Below are 21,662 nucleotides of genomic sequence, written 5' to 3' on the forward strand. Positions count from 1 at the left end.
TGAGGCTCGATTCTGAGATGCCAGTGCTGAGCGTTTCCAGATGACTGGCCCGACAGCTCAGTAACCCCGCCCCTTTGCTCTTGCATCCAGGCATCGATAGCTGGTAGCGCTATCGCCACACTACAAAAAGAGTTGTCAGCCACATCTTCAACTCAGAAGATCACCAAATCCGTGAAAGCACCCACCGTGAAGCCTGGGGAGACTAGAGTAAGAGCGGAGCCCACCCCTTCCCCACAGTTCCCCTTCGCCGACATGCCGCCACCAGACACTTACAAGAGTCAGGCTGGCATTGAGGTGAAGAAGGAAGTCGGGGTGAGCATCAGTGGCAGCACCGTTCGTGAGGAGCACTTCGAAGTACTGCGCGGACGTGAAGCCAAGGTGGGTCGCTGAGTTATTGTGGTGGCTGGCCAGAAGGATGCTTGTCCGCTATCCTGGGCTCATGCTTCATTTTATCAAGCACGCTCTGGAAGGCTTTGCAGAAATACGTTTATTATGTTGAATGTGCTGATGGTTTACAAGACTTCCCTTAACTCCTAACTGTAGGTGACAGAGACAGCAAGAGTGCCTGCTCCTGCCGAGGTGCCTGTTACTCCGCCTACCTTGGTCTCGGTGAGTAAATGCATCAAGAGTCCTGGAACCCCTTCATCATGTGCTACCAAGACCAGTTCCCCACACTTTGAAGAAAGTGCCCTTAGGAGATCTACAAATTCTGGCTTTCATGCAATGCCCTGTTTGGCCAGGAAAGGGGGAATTCCATGCAGCAGCCATCATTTTGTTGTTCAATGATCCTGATATACGTACAGCATTACATCAGGACCAATGGAAATAGAAAGAGCAGTCACCCTCCCGGCCCCCTGCCTACCAAACAGACATAGTTAATAAAACATAGATAATTCTCAGCACCCTGATGGACAGAGCATGAGCGGGTCATCTCTAGGGATCCCGCGGAAATGCTTTGTTGATCAGTGGTGTTGGCAGCTGTGCTTACAGCTCCTCTAGAATTTAGATGTGAGGATGACAGAGTCCTCTCGATGATGTGGTGTGAAGGTAATTCCACTAGAGAGACTGGGGTATGCCTGGCATTGATTTCCTCATAGGGTATTTTGTGCCAATTAAAATGTTCAAGCTCCAGCCATGTATCTGATGTAATTTGTACAGGTGGTTAATGAATATGTGCACAGGAATGTTCCCTTTTTCTTCTCTTCTCAGGGCTTAAAAAATGTGACTGTCATAGAAGGCGAATCTGTCACCTTGGAGTGCCACATCTCTGGATACCCATCCCCCAAGGTGACATGGTACAGAGAAGACTACCAAATCGAAAGTTCCATTGATTTCCAGATAACCTTCCAGGGTGGAATTGCTCGTCTCATGATCCGAGAAGCCTTTGCGGAAGACAGTGGACGGTTTACCTGCAGTGCCGTGAATGAGGCCGGGACCGTCAGTACTTCCTGCTATCTTGCTGTGCAAGGTCTGTGGCTTCCCCTTCTCCATGCTATCTTCTGTGAGGGTCACCTTTTCCAGTAGCCACACACTTTTGTAGCAGTTTCTGTGCACATCAGAGTGCTATCCTGTGTGGAAGTTATGAAACAGATCACAGGGTCCACTAACTCCCCACACTACCCGTAGTCACTAATGGAGCAAGCTGTAGGCTCACTTCAATGTCACCTTCTTGTCTTCTAGTGTCAGAAGAGTTTGACAAGGAAACAACCCTGACTGAGAAATTTGCTACAGAAGAGAAACGGTAAGCCTCTCTTTGACCTGTGCAGTTACTGCTTTTGCATGGTTTTAACATTTCTCCCCTGAAGTTAGTGGTTCATTGTTACCTCGCAGCTAATAGAAATGCCATTCACTTCCCAGCTTCATGGAGTCAAGAGATGTAGTCATGACCGACACCAGCATCACAGAGGAGCAGGCAGGGCCTGGAGAGCCTGCTGCGCCTTTCTTCATTTCAAAGCCAGTGGTCCAGAAACTGGTGGAGGGTGGGAGTGTTGTGTTTGAATGCCAGATTGGCGGCAACCCAAAGCCCCACGTCTACTGGAAAAAATCTGGCGTTCCTCTCACCACTGGATACAGGTACTTTGATGCTTGGGTAATAGAATTCTCTATGGTATGATATATATATATATATATCTTCTAAAGAGTATGTAGATATGTAGGAATAGAAAGAGAAGTAGAACTTGCATTTCCCATCAATACCTGCATGTAGATTATCTCATAGTGAAGCCTAATTAGTTATTCAAGGGTGTTTTATATTCTCACACAGTTTGGAGCATTATTTTTATGGTGCAAGAGCCTGATATGGGGCATCTTACATGTTTGACAAGCACTCTACCATGAAGCTGTGTCCCCAGCCTTTCATACAGAGTTTCCTTAAGAAAAGAAAAACCGGGGGTGGGGGAGAGAGACAGACATAGTTTACAATCCCAGCTTAATTAATTGATAGTGTTACAAAATGGAATATTTTACATACCAAATTCCAGAAAATATTTGAGATAACTTACAATAAATTCACACTATAAGTTGCTAGATAGTAAAATAAAGTTGATGTAATGGAGAAAGCTAGTTATATATGTGTATTAACACGTATTTACATCTGCATATATAACATATCTAACACATGCATGTATTAGCACATGTTTTCAATTGAGTGAAAGGACAATGTAAACATATAGCTGTAGTTTCTTTGGAGTTGGAACTGTGGTGTACCAGGGTCTAACCACTGAGGTATTTAGAATTTATAGTTTGGTTGTTCATTTTAACCTTTAGATGACATAGCTAACAAATAGGAACTACCGACTGTGTAGATACCCGTATCACCCATCAGCATAAGCGCGGACACGTGTACTTCCTTATGTGGTGTTGTACTGTGTTTTCTGGTTTGCTTTGTTATGGATTTCCCTATGTTTCCCAGATGGGCCTAAACTTCTGGGGTCAAGCAAACTTAGGTACCTCAGCCTGCCATGTTTCCGGGACTATCAGGGCAAGCTACTGTAGCAGCATGAATAACGTTTGAAATAAAAGCATTGGGCTGTTTGTCCCTCCCTATACGTTGCGTGCATTTTCTCAGTTCTCTAAACTTTATGATCACTTCTTGGCAGAACTTAGACACAGGCTGTAGTCACTGGCTACTGTACCACAGAAATATTTACAAGTAAACTCAACTCTTTTGCGCTAAGAAGGACTGTTTATGACTGATATGTTCATTGATTCATTTCCACAAAGATACAAAGTGAGTTATAACAAGCAGACTGGGGAGTGCAGACTGGTGATTTCTATGACGTTCGCTGATGATGCTGGAGAATACACTATTGTCATCCGAAACAAGCACGGGGAGACGTCTGCATCTGCCTCCTTGCTGGAGGAAGGTAAGGACAGTGCTGAGCTGTTCCTGCATGATATGAACTGTGACACAGGAGAGAGGCTGTGTGTTTGCCAAAAGCATATGGCAGCTTCACAATTCTCGTGTTTGCACCTATTCCTTTCAGCTTCAGCTACACAGACAAGGCAGGGTAGTTCCTGTTGGGTGAAGGACACTTTGTTATGTTTCCTGGAAGATGCAGGGATCCCGCCTCCAGATGCCTTGGGTCCAGGCAGCTAGCATGCCTCAGCACGGGTGGTAGTGGCAGACTGGAGGATGTACTCTCTGCCTTGAGAGAGCAAAAACACTCTACCTCTCGATTAGTGTTGCCTGGAAAGCATATATCAAGCTTAGTAGGGAGTCTCCAGGAAAAGCTGAATGTCAGGATTTATCAATGTTCATAATTTAAAGAAGAAAAATGGTAGCATTTGTGCCAAATTCTTGAGCCATCATTAGTCTCTGCTAGATTTTCATATTTACAGAAGGTTATCCCATATTCTGTCTCACCTGATCTGCTCCAGACCCTTAAAGAAAGTTACTTTTTAATCCTCATTTAACAACTAGAGCACAGAAAACTCCAGAAGTCAAATGAATTATTAATAGTTTCATAGAAAATGAGGAACACCTCTGGGGGGTGGATCTCAAAGGACTGACTGTGGCTATCAAATTCTGTACACAAGAGTTTTACTTGTTAATATACATTAGTTTTGAGATAAAATCTAAATACATATTTATGGAACAAGTTTTGATAGTAAATATTTGGAAAATCTGGGTTTGGTTCATATATCTTAGACATAGTTTGCCTGATTTGACATTGGTATGAATGCTTTTAGATAAGAGCACCAAAAGTTGACTTGCACTCCTGTCTCTTAGCTGATTACGAGGCATTGGTGAAGACTCAGCAAGAAATGCTTTACCAGACACAAATGAGCACATTTATTCAAGAGCCCAAAGTGGGAGAAATAGCACCTGGATTTGCATATTCCGAATATGAGAAGGAATATGAAAAGGAACAGGCCTTAATTAGGAAGAAAATGGCCAAAGATACTGTGATGGTCAGGACTTTTGTAGAAGACCAAGTGAGTATAGCAATAATGACTAAATCAGCCACTTCATGAATTGCATTTCCTCCCATAATTCCCCATTTTTAATATATTCACCTTCTGTCATTTGTAGGTCAGATTCACTGCTAACAAGTTTCTTTGATTTCTATAATATGTTATACTTGAAATTTCAGAATTAGAAAGATATATGTGAAAAAATATGACTTTAGAAATAGGGATTATATATTCAGAAAAAAAACCCCAAATATTACCATAGCCAACTCTACAATGCCATATTCTCTCTATCTCTGTAGCAAACACCCACAGATATCCCATACTCTGAAAATACGGTTTTACATGACATGCCACAGCATTCACTGATGGAGACGCCTTCTATGCAGATTGACATTAAACCAAATAAAGAAACCTAGATTCTCTTCAAGGTTAAAAATGTCAATAAGCCTATTACACTGGAACTAATATGTACCCTTAAAGAACTTCTATCAGTAAGAAAGTAGCCTTTTATTAATCTGCCATCTTTTTACTATGTAGGAATTTCACATCTCTTCTTTTGAAGAGAGGCTCATTAAAGAGATTGAATACAGAATAATAAAGACTACGCTGGAAGAACTTCTTGAGGAGGACGGAGAAGAGAAGATGGCAGTCGACATTTCTGAATCTGAAGCTATCGAGTCAGGATTTGATATAAGGATAAAAAATTATAGAATTCTTGAGGGGATGGGTGTCACCTTTCATTGCAAGATGTCTGGATATCCATTACCCAAGGTAAAATAAAAACGTTTATGGAAGTATGCCTCCACACCGCAGTAAAGACACAAATAAGTTCAACTCCGAGTGCTCAGTCCCCGTTGGTTCTCACATACATGATGTTCTCTGCAGATTGCGTGGTATAAGGATGGCAAGCGCATCAGACATGGGGAAAGATACCAAATGGACTTTCTACAAGATGGCAGGGCCAGCCTACGTATACCTGTTGTCCTTCCAGAGGACGAGGGCATCTATACTGCGTTTGCCAGCAATATCAAAGGAAATGCGATTTGCTCTGGGAAGCTGTACGTGGAGCCTGCTGCACCATTTAGTGCTCCAACTTACATGCCCACACCGGAAGCAGTGAGCAGAATCAGGTAAGACCTACACTCAGAGTTGAATGGTGTTCTTCTTTAAAACACCGAACATCCCAGGAGCAAATTACTACCGTATGAGAAATAAGCATGAAATAGCACAAAAGCTAAGCACTGGCAGTGCTGGCAATTGCCAAGAGATTTTTCTCTCTTGGTCTTTGATGAACAAAGGGATTTTAATCAGTATAGCAAACTATTTTTCCTATATATCTAACAGAACAATAGTGCCTGTTCATTTAATGCATGGTCTTAATGAATGATTCCCTGGATTTATATAGCAACCCTACAATGGAGTGGGTGTTATTGCTCTTTTGGAAATGGGAACACTGAGATTCCATGAGACTGTGAAAATTAGTTTAGTTCAACCAGGCTGATAGTCTCATTATAAATGCAAGCTAGTCTGAATGCAAAATTAGCAACAGAGCTTTGCATTTTTTTGTTAGCAAATATAATTTCTACATTTTTCTCCTCTTAGGTAAAATTTTTTTTCTACATTTGTTTATTTGGTTTAGCCAATAAACAGTTATTAACATAATTTTGTAACTGAACCAAGAAAGTATAATGACTAATTTAGATAAAGACAAAGCAGAAAGCAGGTATTATGAGCTGCCTAAGATTTTGAGTCTGGCTACCTGGATGTGCTGAATGAGAAGGTTTTAGTATAAGCAAAATACAATGTTATGGAAAATGGTAACATATTATTCTTGTGGGCTCAATGGGTTTGAGGTCATTCTAAAACATGCAGAAGCAAATTCTAAAATAACAATAAGAATTAAGACAGAAAGAGTTTGTTCTTCTGTGTTTTCTATATGGCTCATGAAAAATAAGAGTTTCCTTTTGATTTCTAGGTCTGTCTCTCCACGTTCACTGAGCAGGTCACCTATACGTATGTCTCCTGCGATGTCCCCTGCACGAATGTCCCCTGCACGGATGTCCCCTGCAAGAATGTCACCCGCACGGATGTCTCCTGGACGCAGGCTGGAGGAGACAGATGAATCACAGCTGGAGAGACTGTATAAACCAGTCTTTGTATTAAAACCTGCTTCGTTCAAATGTTTAGAAGGACAGACTGCCAGATTTGACTTGAAGGTTGTGGGTAGACCCATGCCAGAGACATTCTGGTTTCACAATGGTAAGCATGATACAGCTTTGCCCGTGAGTCCCTGAACACAGAAATAAGCTTATATGTGTATATCCCAATGCAAAACAAAACAAAACATTTTACAATGTGTTTTTGATTTTGCTTGTTTTTTTTTAAAAAAAAAAAAAACAGGACAGCAAATTGTCAATGATTATACACACAAAGTCGTCATTAAAGAAGATGGAACTCAGTCACTGATCATTGTCCCTGCGTCACCCAGCGATTCAGGAGAATGGACAGTGGTGGCCCAAAACAGAGCAGGAAAATCCACAATATCTGTGACTTTAACTGTGGAAGGTAAAACAAGAGTTTTATTGAAATGAAAACAACCTGTTTTGTTGCCTGGGTCATAAACAGGTGTTCCAGCCCAGTTGCTCTAAATCATGACCTTTCTCTTTCAGCTGTGGAACACCAGATCAAGCCAGCATTTGTGGAAAAACTGAAAAATGTCAACATAAAGGAAGGTTCCAGGCTCGAAATGAAAGTCAGAGCTACGGGCAACCCCAACCCTGACATTGTGTGGCTGAAAAACAGTGACATCATTGTTCCCCATAAATACCCAAGGATCAGGCATGTTTGAATAGATAATTAAATTAAACTTCTTATACAAACCCAGTAGTCAAATAAGCAGAAAATGCTACCACCACTAACTACATTGATGGTTTTGTTTTCTTATTTTTAAACAGGATTGAAGGAACCAGAGGAGAAGCCGCCCTTAAGATTGATTCCATTATCAGCCAAGATTCAGCCTGGTATACAGCTACAGCTATTAACAAGGCAGGCCGAGACACCACAAGGTGCAAAGTCAATGTTGAGGTTGAGTTTGCAGAACCTGAACCCGAAAGAAAGCTGATTATCCCACGAGGAACGTACAGAGCAAAGGAGATTGCTGCCCCAGAACTGGAGCCTCTCCATTTGAGATACGGTCAAGAACAGTGGGAGGAGGGCGACCTCTATGACAAGGAGAAACAACAGAAACCATTTTTCAAGAAAAAACTCACTTCCCTCAGACTGAAGCGCTTTGGACCTGCCCACTTTGAGTGCAGACTAACACCAATTGGTGACCCAACCATGGTGGTGGAGTGGCTTCACGATGGGAAGCCCCTGGAGGCGGCCAACAGGCTCCGGATGATTAATGAATTCGGCTACTGCAGCCTTGATTATGGAGCTGCCTATTCCAGAGACAGTGGTGTCATCACCTGCAGAGCTACTAACAAATACGGGACAGATCACACCTCTGCTACTCTTATTGTCAAAGATGAGAAAAGTCTAGTGGAAGAATCTCAACTGCCTGACGGGAAGAAAGGCTTACAGAGGATAGAAGAACTAGAGAGAATGGCTCACGAAGGTGCGCTGACAGGTGTGACGACAGATCAAAAAGAAAAACAAAAGCCAGACATTGTCTTGTTCCCAGAGCCAGTGAGAGTGCTTGAAGGGGAGACAGCCAGATTCCGCTGCCGAGTGACAGGCTACCCTCAGCCCAAGGTCAACTGGTACCTCAATGGACAGCTCATCCGGAAAAGCAAAAGGTTCAGAGTTCGCTATGATGGCATTCACTATCTGGATATTGTGGACTGCAAATCCTATGACACAGGTGAAGTCAAGGTCACTGCAGAAAATCCTGAAGGTGTGACGGAACACAAAGTAAAACTTGAAATCCAACAGAGGGAGGATTTCAGATCTGTCCTCAGGCGCGCTCCTGAGCCAAAGCCTGAGTTTCACGTACATGAACCAGGGAAACTTCAGTTCGAAGTGCAGAAGGTAGACAGACCCGTGGACACCAGCGAAACCAAAGAAGTGGTGAAGCTGAAAAGGGCTGAAAGGATTACCCATGAGAAGGTGTCCGAGGAGTCTGAAGAACTGCGCAGTAAATTTAAGCGCCGGACAGAAGAGGGATACTATGAAGCCATCACAGCGGTGGAGCTGAAGTCTCGCAAGAAGGATGAGTCTTATGAAGAGCTCCTCAAGAAAACTAAAGATGAGCTTCTGCACTGGACCAAAGAGTTAACTGAAGAGGAGAAGAAAGCCTTGGCTGAAGAAGGCAAAGTCACAATTCCAACCTTTAAACCCGAGAGAATCGAACTTAGCCCTAGTATGGAGGCACCCAAAATCTTTGAACGAATCCAGAGCCAGACCGTTGGCCAAGGATCTGATGCTCACTTTAGAGTCAGGGTTGTGGGGAAACCAGACCCTGAATGTGAATGGTATAAAAATGGTGTAAAAATTGAGCGATCTGACCGAATCTACTGGTACTGGCCAGAAGACAATGTTTGTGAACTGGTCATAAGAGATGTGACTGCAGAGGACTCTGCCAGCATCATGGTAAAGGCCATCAATATAGCTGGGGAAACCTCAAGCCACGCATTCCTGCTCGTCCAAGGTAATCTCAAGATGTTTCGCTTATAGCACACTCTCTCTCTGTATGCCCATGAATATCCCTTATCATATTTAAATGTTTCTCTTTACCCATTATTCAAATTGAAAGTTTAATTGTATTCTTGCCCCCTTCCCCATAGCCAAGCAATTGATCACTTTCACACAAGAATTGCAAGATGTTGTTGCTAAGGAAAAGGACACCATGGCAACATTTGAATGTGAAACTTCAGAACCATTTATCAAAGTAAAATGGTATAAAGATGGTATCGAAGTTCATGCAGGGGATAAGTATAGGATGCACTCTGACCGAAAGGTTCACTTCCTGTCTGTGCTGACCATCGACACATCTGATGCTGAAGACTACAGTTGTGTACTTGTGGAAGATGAAAATATCAAGACAACAGCGAAACTTATTGTGGAAGGTAAAAGATAATTAGTGACTGCATTGTTTGCTGGAGTCATTTTTAATTCTGTGATAAAAAATGCTAGACATTTTTCCTTTCATAAACATAAGTTTAGTAAAATTAGATAAAAGCTTTATACCAAATGTTGTCAATGTATATTGCTAATAGTATTGAAATTTGAATTTTTTAAAGCAGGATTATTTTCTTGCCTCATTTAAAAGTATCTTGATTGAAACCTATCTCCCTGATTCCAAAATTATTCAAAAATTAAAATAACTGATTTGTATTAAAATTTTCTCAGCCCACTAGCAGGAAGATATGTCAGGAAGACAGTCTTGAAAGTATAAGAGGGAGATAACAGATGTAAGGCAACATCTCTATCCACACTCTAGTTGCATGCCTCTCCCAAGACATTAATTCTCCTTCATTTCATTCTTCAGGTGCAGTAGTTGAATTCGTGAAAGAACTTCAGGACATAGAAGTCCCAGAGTCATACTCAGGAGAGTTAGAGTGCATCATATCTCCAGAAAACATAGAAGGCAAATGGTATCACAATGATGTGGAGTTGAAGTCCAATGGCAAATACTCAATTACATCCCGCCGTGGGCGCCAGAACCTCACAGTCAAGGATGTAACCAAAGAGGACCAGGGAGAGTACAGCTTTGTTGTTGATGGGAAAAAGACAACCTGTAAACTGAAGATGAAACGTGAGTCTTCCCATCCTTGAGAACTGCAGGGTGCATCCGTTAAAAGATAAAGATAAAAATAACATCCTTTTCTTTCCACCACAGCCCGACCGATTGCTATTCTCCAAGGACTTAGCGATCAAAAGGTCTGCGAGGGTGACATTGTTCAACTTGAAGTCAAAGTCTCCTTAGAAAATGTAGAAGGTGTCTGGATGAAAGATGGTCAAGAAGTACAGCACAGTGACAGAGTTCACATTGTAATAGACAAGCAGTCCCACATGCTGCTTATTGAAGACATGACCAAAGAAGATGCTGGGAATTACTCCTTCACTATTCCTGCCCTTGGACTCTCCACCAGTGGGAATGTCTCTGTCTATAGTGAGTGATACATAGTTTTATGTTAATTCTTATCCTTTTAAAAAATTTTTGTGGGGTTGGAAAGATGGCTTAGTGGTTAAGAGCACTGATTGCTCTTCCAGAGGTCCTGAGTTCAGTCCCCAGCAACCACATAGTGGCTCACAACCATCTGCAATGCTTTCTGGTGTGTCTGAAAAGAGTGAAAGCATACTCACATAAAATAATTAATCTTTTAAAAAATGTTTGTGATGCTGGGGACCAAACCCAAGGTATTTCACAGGCAAAGCAAGGTCTCTATATTGAGCTATAACCCCAGATCTAGTTTTATATCCCCATTGGTATTGAGCCATAGAACTTGAATGTGCAGACATTTTAAACAAATTTCACATTCATATAATTCTTTCTGTGTGTCTTCTTTTGCAGGTGTTGATGTGATAACACCTCTCAAAGATGTCAATGTGATTGAAGGTACCAAGGCTGTACTTGAATGCAAGGTCTCAGTTCCCGATGTAACTTCTGTTAAATGGTACCTAAATGATGAACAAATCAAGCCTGATGATCGTGTGCAATCCATTGTCAAAGGCACCAAACAGCGACTTGTGATTAACCGAACCCATGCTTCTGATGAAGGCCCTTACAAGCTGATGGTTGGCAGGGTGGAAACCAGCTGTAACCTGTCTGTAGAGAGTAAGGATGGCTCTGTGTAACTAGTCATCTTTTAAAGCATTTTACAGTCTTGTTGTAATAATGACTACCAAATATTTTCTTTTTTCCCTCCTAGAAATTAAAATTATCAGAGGTCTCCGTGACCTCACCTGCACAGAAACACAAAATGTGGTGTTTGAGGTTGAGCTATCCCACTCAGGAATTGATGTTGTATGGAATTTTAAGGGCAAAGAAATTAAGCCCAGTTCTAAATATAAAATTGAAGCTCATGGGAAAATATACAAACTGACAGTCCTCAATATGATGAAAGATGATGAAGGGGAGTATGCATTCTATGCAGGAGAAAATACAACATCTGGAAAGCTAACTGTGGCAGGTTTGTATAGTGATCATTCGATCTAAGTTCTGGCAAGCAACCACTGTATTTATAAAGACCTTGTTTCCCATTTTCCCACAAATCCCCATCTACCCCCCCACACACACACACTGCCTTGACTCTTACCACACTGATCTAAAGGCTAATAGTACCCGAACCTCTGTCTCTACCAGTCTAAAGTCTGAGTGTTCACTCAACTCAGATGCCAACTGTAAATCAGTCTCCCGTGCCATCTCCTCCGAGAGAATTTCCTTAACCTCTCCACTTCCTTCTCCCACCCCAGGATTCTTTTGTCTTCCTCTCTTTCAATGTCCTTATTAAACACTGGTCTTATTCCCTGTTTCCTTTCCCACGCAAGAGCATATAGCCCTTGAATACAGAATTTATTGCTTCTTTCTCTTCTCTGTGCTCGCCTCTCTGGATAATCAGTAAATGTTTGCTAAACTGAGTTTCATTTAACTTTGCTTCAATAAAGATTTGTTTCTTTTTAAGTATACTTGCTCCATAAAATGTTTTTCTCTTATTTCGTTTTTGTGAACCCAATGAATTTTTTGTATTACAAAACAGCCTAATCTGTGTATCTCTTATGACATGAAGGGGATACTCAGCCTTTCCTATTTGTCAGAAATTACTAGAATGAGGATTCATAATTATAGTGCACTTGTCAACACAGAAGTAGAAATCATCACTGACATTTTTGGTTCATTACATTTGAGTGTTGAGGAATTGGGACGCTATTCACAGATTCAACTGATCTTGTATATAAGCAGTTATATGGTAAAGATGTGTTTTAGTTGGTGTGAAAGTCTCATGGTTTATACTTTATGACATAATATTTCCTTAGAGAGTTGGCCATAAAAGACCTATCAAATAAAATCTCAGGTCCTTTACTTTTATAAGATATTTTAAGTATCATCTTAAGTGTGTAAAAATACAGGCTTTAAAACCCTGTGTGATTTTGCGTGGCTTTTTAAATGTACCTACTATAGGCAAGATATTACTAGAAACTCAAAACACAGGAGTGACATGGATGTGTGTCTCTTCTCGAAGAATTCAGAATTTAGAGGAAAACAGATGCCCAAGCAACTAAGTAGCTAAAGCAGTGACTCACATCCCGGGCTGATGGGAGAAAACACTAGAGAAGAAATGGCACTTTCGAGCCAATGCTCGAAACATATTTAATGCTTCTTTTAAGGACACGTGGATCCTGGACACGACTATAGGTTTATGCTTATAATTCCAAGGACTCAAAAGGCTGAGACACAAGGATTCCCATGAGTTTAGGGTCACACTGTGTTACAGAACAAGGCAGCGCCTCAAGCAAACAGTAAACACATTATTGACTTTGACATTTTGTTCAGGAAAATTTTCTCAAATACCAAACATATGCTAAGGATGTAATTCTTAAAGGACCATAGAGCATGTTTTCAAAAGCAAGAAATTTAGTTGAAAGTTGTGTGACATGCTTCTGTGTTAGGGATTTCAGAATTCTGTATTTTTCTGCATTTTTCCCCCTTGGCACAATGTATTTTCTGTTTTCTAGTCATGTGTACCCAAAATAAGGAATTTCTTGGTACTTTCTAAATATAGGTAAAACTTTATGTTTAAAATCATGTTTTACAATTTGACATTTGATGTGAGATTCCGCAATGATTTCTTTAGTCTGTGAATATTTGAAAGGCCTCACCTGTGTCCTCTGCTTCTTGTGTAGGGGGAGCCATCTCCACACCACTCACAGACCAGACCGTGGCTGAATCCCAGGAAGCTGTGTTTGAATGTGAAGTTGCCAACCCTGAGTCTGAGGGAGAGTGGCTGAAGGATGGAAAGCACTTGGCTCCGAGTAACAACTTCAGAAGTGAATCCGATGGCCACAAAAGGAGGCTTGTCATCGCTGCCGCCAAGTTAGATGACGCTGGAGAATATACCTACAAGGTGGCTACCTCCAAAACATCTGCCAAGCTGAAAGTTGAAGGTCAGTGATATAAGGACAGCCTTACCTTCCCCAAATCCTGCTATTGCCCTAGCTGCTACCATAGTGAAAGTCAAGTGGGTGAACATTTAGGGTCACATACATCTTCAGTTTAAACCATCATTACTTTGTCAACCTTTTCCTTATAAATCCTGTATGAGAATGTTCAAAGTTTTCATCAGATACGTTCTTGTTTGTGATAAAAATCATTGCTTCAGGTATGTGAAACAGCTGCCTCAGACGCTCTTGATACCACATACCATTTTTTTTTTTACCCATCTCCAATCAGTCTAGTAAGCTGTTAGTGTATTATATTCAAACTTCGTATCACCGAAGTATAGACAAATCATTGCACAATGTCCACTTTCAACTGGAGCTCAGATTTTCTTAAGTGATTGCCAAGTGTCTTTTAAAAGGAGGGATTGCAGAACTATAAAATGCAGGCTAGCTGTTCTTTTCCAAGCTGACCGGCTTGGAAGTTACCAGGTTCAGAACTCCTTTGGCTTTCTGGTCATCATTGCTATAAACCAACTCTTAATTCTTCTGCAGCTGTCAAAATTAAGAAGACCCTGAGGAACCTCACTGTGACAGAGACACAGGACGCAGTCTTCTCTGTTGAACTCACACACCCAGATGTCAAAGGGGTCCAGTGGATTAAAAACGGAGTTGTCTTAGATTCCAACGACAAGTATGAGATCTCAGTCAAAGGGACACTTTATTCACTGAAGATTAAAAACTGCGCCATGGCAGATGAATCTGTCTACGGCTTCAAACTGGGGAGGCTAGGAGCTAGCGCCCGGCTGCACGTTGAGAGTAAGTTGACACAAACCTGTATAGGTGGACAACCTGTGGTTATCATGATGTTTGCTGCACCACTGAATTTCTCTATCTTTCTTCATTAGCTGTCAAGATTATTAAGAAACCAAAGGACGTGACCGCCTTGGAAAATGCCACTGTTACCTTCGAAGTCAGCGTTTCCCATGACACGGTGCCAGTAAAATGGTTCCATAAGAATGTGGAGATTAAGCCAAGTGACAAGCACAGACTGGTCTCAGAGAGAAAAGTCCACAAACTGATGCTTCAGAACATCTCCCCCTCGGATGCCGGCGAGTACACAGCCATGGTGGGCCAGCTGGAGTGCAAAGCCAAGCTGTTTGTGGAGAGTAAGTGTCTGGCAGCCCCAGTGGCAGCATCTCCCCAGGGAGGCTTAGGGATTTACCACTCTGTTTTCCTTCATCCGTGTTTAAAAATGAATTAACTGGGCCACTTTCTGATTCCCCTCCCCCTCCCCAGCACTCCATATCACAAAGACTATGAAAAGTATTGAGGTTCCTGAAACCAAAGCTGCCTCTTTCGAGTGTGAGGTGTCCCACTTCAATGTCCCCTCCATGTGGCTAAAGAACGGAGTGGAAATTGAGATGAGTGAAAAGTTCAAGATCGTCGTGCAGGGGAAACTGCACCAGCTGATCATCATGAACACGAGCACGGAGGACTCAGCGGAATACACATTTGTTTGTGGCAATGACCAAGTCAGTGCTACCCTGACAGTGACCCGTAAGTAAATATATAGATGTGTGTGTGTGATATGTATATATGTGCACATACACATATCTAAAGGTTTAGCAGACTTACTCTTACAAATCTTACACTTTTCCCACAATCACTGAATCTATTAAAACCATTCTTGATAAAAACATCTACCATGTGCTCACAGTGTGTCTCTGTTAGCCTCTTTATCTGCATAAAAGTTTCTAATTTCAGAATCCTCAGAATTCTGCCTAGAAAATGATCTGGTTCTATCACTTTATGTCCCTGTCACTCTCCCAGCTGGTCTTCTCTCATACCTGGACAGTGTCAAAGCTCCCATCTCTAAATTATAATCATGTCAGCACATAGACAAAAAACCATTGGAAGCTCCCATTCTGCACTTGTTACAACCCAGATGTTGTTACACTGCACACTCAGGTGTCTCATTTTTATTCTCCTCTGCAGCAATCATGATTACATCCATGCTGAAAGACATCAATGCTGAAGAAAAAGACACCATCACTTTTGAGGTGACAGTAAACTATGAAGGCATCTCTTACAAATGGTTAAAGAACGGTGTGGAGATCAAGTCAACTGACAGGTGCCAGATGAGAACCAAGAAGCTCACGCACTCGCTGAACATCAGGAATGTTCACTTTGGAGATGCTGCTGATTATACTTTTGTGGCTGGAAAAGCCACATCGACGGCCACCCTTTATGTGGAAGGTATGATTTCCTGGATGTATGCGCAGGGGGAGGAAAGTCAAATATACCATGTGAAATATTAATCTTTTAATTATGGATAAATAAAGTGTGGTGTGTCCCTCCAAGTTGGGTGGTAACTGGAAATAAAAAGGAGTTACTAGCACATGCTATGATATGGGTAGCTGCTGAAAATATTATGAGAACTGAAAGAAGCCAGCCACAGAGCAACATACACTGTAGGAGTCCATTTATACGAAATGGCCCCAATTCACAAGTCTATTGAGACATAGAGCATTAGCTTCAGTCTAGCAAGAGGTAATGGGAAATGTTCTTGCATAGGATGGCTAAGAGCTATCTGAGCTTTTCTGAGAAAAATTAAATGGTTTTAAAGTTATAGCAATGCTTATATGATAAGCATGATATTACCATGGAAGCCATTAAGTTAAACACCAAATCACGATGTCTAACCTTTAGGTTTCTCTAGGCTACATTGGCTTGGCCCAGGTGTCCATGGTACATCACCTGCATTAACCAAATGAAAACATGCACATGCTCATTTTGTGTGGCATTGTAACAAGATGGTGTCTTGCTCATGTTTAAGAACAATGCAAAAACTTTACAAAATAAGTTCTAAGCCATTCTCAAAATGTTTTAAATAAGTTTATAGATTTTTGAGTTGAGCTATGTTCAGAGCTATCATGGGGTGGATCCAACCCTATGTCTATGGATTAGATACCTCTGCTAAAAGATAAATCAAATAGAATGTGACTAATATATCAATAATGATGTCAAATGCTAATTTTTTTTATGTTCTGTTTTCCAGCTCGTCATATAGAATTTAGGAAACACATTAAGGACATTAAGGTTCTGGAGAAGAAACGAGCCATGTTTGAATGTGAAGTTTCTGAGCCCGACATCACCGTCCAGTGGATGAAAGATGGCCAAGAGCTTCAGATAGCAGACAGGTGAGTCACTTTGCTTCACTGTGTCCCAACTATTCCAACTTCCTTTTGAATCCCATGCACTAAGCTTCCATATCCTTCCCTCCACAGGATAAAGATCCAGAAGGAGAAATATGTCCACCGCCTTCTGATCCCATCCACACGCATGTCTGATGCTGGGAAATACACAGTGGTGGCAGGAGGCAACATGTCAACTGCTAACCTCTTTGTAGAAGGCAGGGATGTCCGCATCCGGAGCATTAAGAAGGAGGTCCAGGTATTGTCTACACACTGGCTTTCCTGACAAATCATCAGTCATTCTTACTTCACTCTTATGCTTTCTGTTTTTACTTTTAACTTTTCTAACTACAGTATTTTAAAGTCTGAAATCAGCATGTCACTGTAGGCTTAGATTCTTACACTGCCATCCATTAACTCAGCCTCTTGTCAGTCAACAAATATGTCCTTTCATTATACAGCTAATTTCTGTCATTAAGAGAGATGCAGGGGAAACAGCTGTGGATGGGTTGCAGAGATGGCTGAGTCATTAAGAGCCCTGGATGTTTCCCCAGAGGACCTGGATTTGATTCCAAGCACACACATGGCAGTATATAACCATCTCTCACTCCAGTTCCAGGGAATCTGATGTCCGCTTCTGGCATCACCTGGCACCAGGCATGCAAATGGTACACAGGCATACATTCAGGCAAAACACCCAGACACATAAAATAAAATAATAAAATATAAACTTTTAAAACAGCTGTAGAAACTTTGCCATTGAAAAAATTGACTGCTTACCATGAAGCTCCAATCAGACACAAACTAAAATTTAAATTGTGATACTCACACATTAGCTATCAATTAGAAAATCTAGGAGATAGCATATTCTCAGGTTTTTTTTTTCTCCTATGAAGAGGTATGTAGGGTTTGAGTGTCTGTGAATGCTTGCTGTGGGCCTAAGAGTAGTCCCAGTGTGAACAATGATTCCTAACAAGGATGCTAACCAGACACCTTTGCCATCTGTCTTAGTTACTGTTCTATTGCTGTGAAGAGACACCTAGACCAAGGCAACTCTTGTAAAGAAAGCATTTAGTTGGTGGGTTGCTTACAATTTCAGAGAACTGATTATGATCATCATGGTGGGAAGCAGACACGAACCGCAGGTACTACTGAGAAAGTACCTGAGAGCGTTCCAGCCTGGTCTGTAGGCAGCAGACAGGGAGAAAAGACACAGCCTGGCACTGGTGTTTGAAACCTCAAAGTCCATCCCCAGCTATTCACCTACCCCAGCAAGGCCACACCTCCTAATCCTTCCCAAACAGTTCCACTAGCTGGTGTCCACACATTTGAGTATAAGAGCCCATAGGCCCGTAGAGGCCATTCTCATGCAGAACGCTCCACCATCCAGTGTGCTTATGGTGTTTATCCTTGTGGGTGCTGATCTTTCCAAATGACGTAGTGGAGGAAGGAGTATGTTCCAAGAAATTAATTTTGAGTTCAGCTCCATCGCTTTTTCTCTTCCAGAAAAATAGATCATGCTTTAGAGAGCCTGTGTTGTATTAAAAACACTTTCAGCAAAATCTCATATAACCCAACTGAGTCTCTTTCCCCTTATATTCTAGTTCTGAAAAACCTTGTTTTTCTCACTTTTAAACTGAGAATGATATTTGCTATCTAGTCCATAAAGTTATAATTCATATAATGTAGGATCAAACTCTATAGGGGCTGGAGAGATGGCTCAGCGGTTAAGAGCACCGACTGCTTCTTCTGAGGGTCCTGGGTTCAAATCCCAGCAACCACATGGTGGCTCATAACTATCTGTAATGAGATCTGGCGTCCTCTTCTGGGGTGTCTGAAGACAGCTACAGTGTACTTACATATAATAAATAAATAAATCTTTAAAAAAAGACCTCTATAATAATTAAAAGTCCCTAGATACAAAATGCTATCAGTTCAGTTACTATTTATTAAGCCACAAACAATTAAAGGTGAAACAATTGCTACATGGGCATCCTCCCTCATTAGCACAGATATAAGCTTGATTCCCTACATAAAAGATTGGAGTGCTATTCATTCAAAATATGAAGGAAAAATTTTAAACATGCTATAGTCAGCCAGCTTGTTGTGCCACGATGTACTGATTTTTTTTTCATGCTCCATAAATGAATAAGCTTTAGAAATGGATAAACAGAACTAAAATCAGATTCACTCCGTTTTCTTTGTTGTTGTGTCATCATTAGGTCATTGAGAAGCAGCGTGCTGTCGTGGAGTTCGAAGTCAATGAAGATGACGTTGATGCCCACTGGTATAAAGATGGCATTGAAATCAACTTCCAAGTTCAAGAGCGACACCAATATGTGGTGGAGAGAAGAATTCACCGGATGTTTATATCAGAAGCAAGACACAGTGACGCAGGCGAATACACCTTTGTGGCAGGCAGAAACAGGAGTTCTGTGACTCTCTATGTCAATGGTACGTGGTTAGACTTCAACAAAAGCCATTAATACAGTAGTGGTGCCTTAGAGTTTTCTAACAAACTCATGGCACTCATCTGGGTATAACTGCATTGTGTTCATATCAGCCCTGTGGTAAAGAGAGCAGCTGCTCAAAGGGTTATTGAAATGTCATTTCCAGGAAGCACCTGCTGGCCAGAACTCCATTTGTTTGATTGACACTACAGAACATCCACTGTGTATCAATTATAATATTCTCCAGATGGCTTTTCATATATGGCATTAAGTTGTTCTAGTTCTCTGTCCTAATGGTTGAAGTGTAAATAACACTACTGTACAAGCAATGAGGACATTTTCAGCCTTCAGTGCAAAGCTTAGGAAAACCCAAAGATCTCCTTTGAGACCATGGAGTACTTAGAGAGCCACAGGCACAGAGGCATGAGGCTCTCTCTGCCCCAGGCTCTACGATCAATGCTTTGTCTTTGGAGGTGGAATTGCTCGTGCTACCAGGAGCTCCCTAAAAGCCCTCAGGAGGTTCTCAGTAAACCTCTGCTCTCCTCGTTAGAAACCCTAGCTCTGCATTTAAAGCTTGTCAGGACCTGAACCTAAGCAAGACACAGGGAAAAGAACAGAGCCAGTCTCCCGGCCACACCCCTGGATTCTTGAAGCAAAACTCCCTTAAGTCAGATGGAGGGGAGCTGGGAGTTGTCTCAACACTCATAAAGATGGTCCCTTGGCCATGCTCCCTGGGTCCCTGGGAGATTCAGTTGTTATGACATCCGGTTTTGTTTCCTCTGCAGTAGTAGTAGGGACATAAAAGCACAGAGAAGTGAAGGAGTGTCAGGTGCCAGCCTTTATTTTCTGTCTGTGATCTCCTCATCCAGCCCTGAGACTGTACACTGATTAGCATAATCATAAAGCTGAATTTTGCTAAATCTATTTAATCACACTCTGCTGATATAGAATAATATTCAACCAGTCAGTGCTTACAGGCTCTATCCCGTTGGCCTGTGTATGTAATAGAGCAACTGTGACAGAACACATGATACGTAAACACTTGTAGAGCAAACAAATCTGGGTGTGATAAGCCCTTCATCATGGAATTTGCTTAAATGAATTTTAAAAATAAGTAGGTAAATTATTCTAGTTTTTAATTGTCTATTAGTGTGCCTCAACAACAAACCAGAATGATAATATTATACTGAGGTTTTCCCAGAACCTCCCATGAAACATTTTTTGAAAAAAAAAATATTTTTTTCTGAAGTTATTTCCTTTCCTTGAAAGAAAAAAATATCCCTCTTAGCACAAAGAATATTCTGATATTCTGAGGCAAGTAAAGATGTCGCAACACTGAGGTTTTGTTTCTAGACACGTAACCATCTTGAAACAAATGAGTGTAGAGATGCACACTGTCCTCTTCTTCCTTCACGGGCTGTTTTCTGCCACCGTCTTCTAGCTCCAGAACCACCCCAAGTCCTGCAGGAACTCCAGCCTGTCACCGTACAGTCCGGCAAGCCCGCTCGCTTCTGCGCCGTGATATCAGGCAGACCGCAGCCCAAAATTTCCTGGTACAAGGAAGAGCAGCTGCTTTCCACTGGCTTCAAGTGCAAATTTCTGCACGACGGGCAGGAGTACACGCTTTTGCTCATCGAGGCTTTCCCAGAGGATGCGGCAGTCTACACCTGTGAAGCCAAGAATGACTACGGAGTAGCCACGACATCGGCTTCTCTGTCCGTGGAAGGTAGGAAGGCCCTGGGATTCCCCAGCTTACAAAGAGGCCCTTAGAAGCCAGCCAGAAGCTTTCTCAGGGTGGTAGCAATAGATTGTACCCAACTCTGAAAGCGCTCTCTTACAGTCCACAGCCGGTCGGGCGGGGGGATATGTGGGGGCTTCACCTCGACAAGTTCTAAGGTCTCTCTCTCTTTCTTTAGTCCCAGAAGTTGTATCTCCGGATCAGGAAATGCCAGTCTACCCGCCTGCCATAGTCACTCCACTTCAGGACACAGTTACTTCTGAGGGGCGCCCAGCGCGTTTCCAGTGCCAAGTTTCAGGGACAGGTAGGCACTTGTGAAAAATGTGTCCTTGCTGGAGTTTACAGAGGATGTGTTAAGCATATTCTTCTTAGCCTTTCCTACCTCATAAACATCCCTCACAAATGATGTCTTTGAACATAAATGGAAATCTAACAGCAAGTATATTGAAATTATTTAAGAATTATATCATCATTATATATATGTATATATGAAAACTGTTTTGTATACATATACATATATATGTATATATATATATATTTGTATTATATATACTACTGGTTATACCTTTGAGAATGGTTAAGGTAGTACAACTATTCCTTCTGAAAACTTTTGAAGATTTTTTTCCCACAAATATCTTTAAAAATATCTACTCTCCTTATGGTTATGGCTATATTTTTTAATCTGTTAATTGGGAAATTAAAACAAAACTTCAATTGTTATGAATTTAACTACAGTAGCAGTTTCATAGATTTCAGGAGAAATTG

General features: G+C 41.6%; 1 protein-coding gene across 33 annotated transcripts in view; it reads left to right on the forward strand.

The window, feature by feature from the left end:
- Ttn (titin) overlaps positions 1-21,662 on the forward strand; it is a 271,447-nt gene that overhangs the window by 22,649 nt on the left and 227,136 nt on the right. For all 33 annotated transcript variants that reach the window (XM_085834746.1, XM_085834758.1, XM_085834754.1 and 30 more), the window contains 28 exons: positions 91-378; positions 544-609; positions 1,210-1,468; positions 1,681-1,741; positions 1,858-2,073; positions 3,223-3,365; positions 4,232-4,437; positions 4,954-5,187; positions 5,302-5,546; positions 6,392-6,675; positions 6,817-6,981; positions 7,086-7,254; positions 7,371-9,064; positions 9,201-9,482; positions 9,905-10,171; positions 10,256-10,528; positions 10,931-11,194; positions 11,289-11,549; positions 13,261-13,521; positions 14,068-14,331; positions 14,421-14,681; positions 14,812-15,072; positions 15,511-15,771; positions 16,574-16,715; positions 16,803-16,968; positions 18,932-19,163; positions 20,601-20,885; positions 21,076-21,201. In XM_085834746.1, coding sequence (XP_085690872.1) covers positions 91-378; positions 544-609; positions 1,210-1,468; positions 1,681-1,741; positions 1,858-2,073; positions 3,223-3,365; positions 4,232-4,437; positions 4,954-5,187; positions 5,302-5,546; positions 6,392-6,675; positions 6,817-6,981; positions 7,086-7,254; positions 7,371-9,064; positions 9,201-9,482; positions 9,905-10,171; positions 10,256-10,528; positions 10,931-11,194; positions 11,289-11,549; positions 13,261-13,521; positions 14,068-14,331; positions 14,421-14,681; positions 14,812-15,072; positions 15,511-15,771; positions 16,574-16,715; positions 16,803-16,968; positions 18,932-19,163; positions 20,601-20,885; positions 21,076-21,201 — 7,636 coding nt within the window. The remainder of the gene's footprint in view (positions 1-90; positions 379-543; positions 610-1,209; positions 1,469-1,680; positions 1,742-1,857; positions 2,074-3,222; positions 3,366-4,231; positions 4,438-4,953; positions 5,188-5,301; positions 5,547-6,391; positions 6,676-6,816; positions 6,982-7,085; positions 7,255-7,370; positions 9,065-9,200; positions 9,483-9,904; positions 10,172-10,255; positions 10,529-10,930; positions 11,195-11,288; positions 11,550-13,260; positions 13,522-14,067; positions 14,332-14,420; positions 14,682-14,811; positions 15,073-15,510; positions 15,772-16,573; positions 16,716-16,802; positions 16,969-18,931; positions 19,164-20,600; positions 20,886-21,075; positions 21,202-21,662) is intronic.

Source organism: Mus caroli, unplaced genomic scaffold (genome assembly GCF_978045245.1).
Source record: "Mus caroli unplaced genomic scaffold, Mus_caroli_1 scaffold_2, whole genome shotgun sequence".
NCBI lineage: Eukaryota > Metazoa > Chordata > Mammalia > Rodentia > Muridae > Mus > Mus caroli.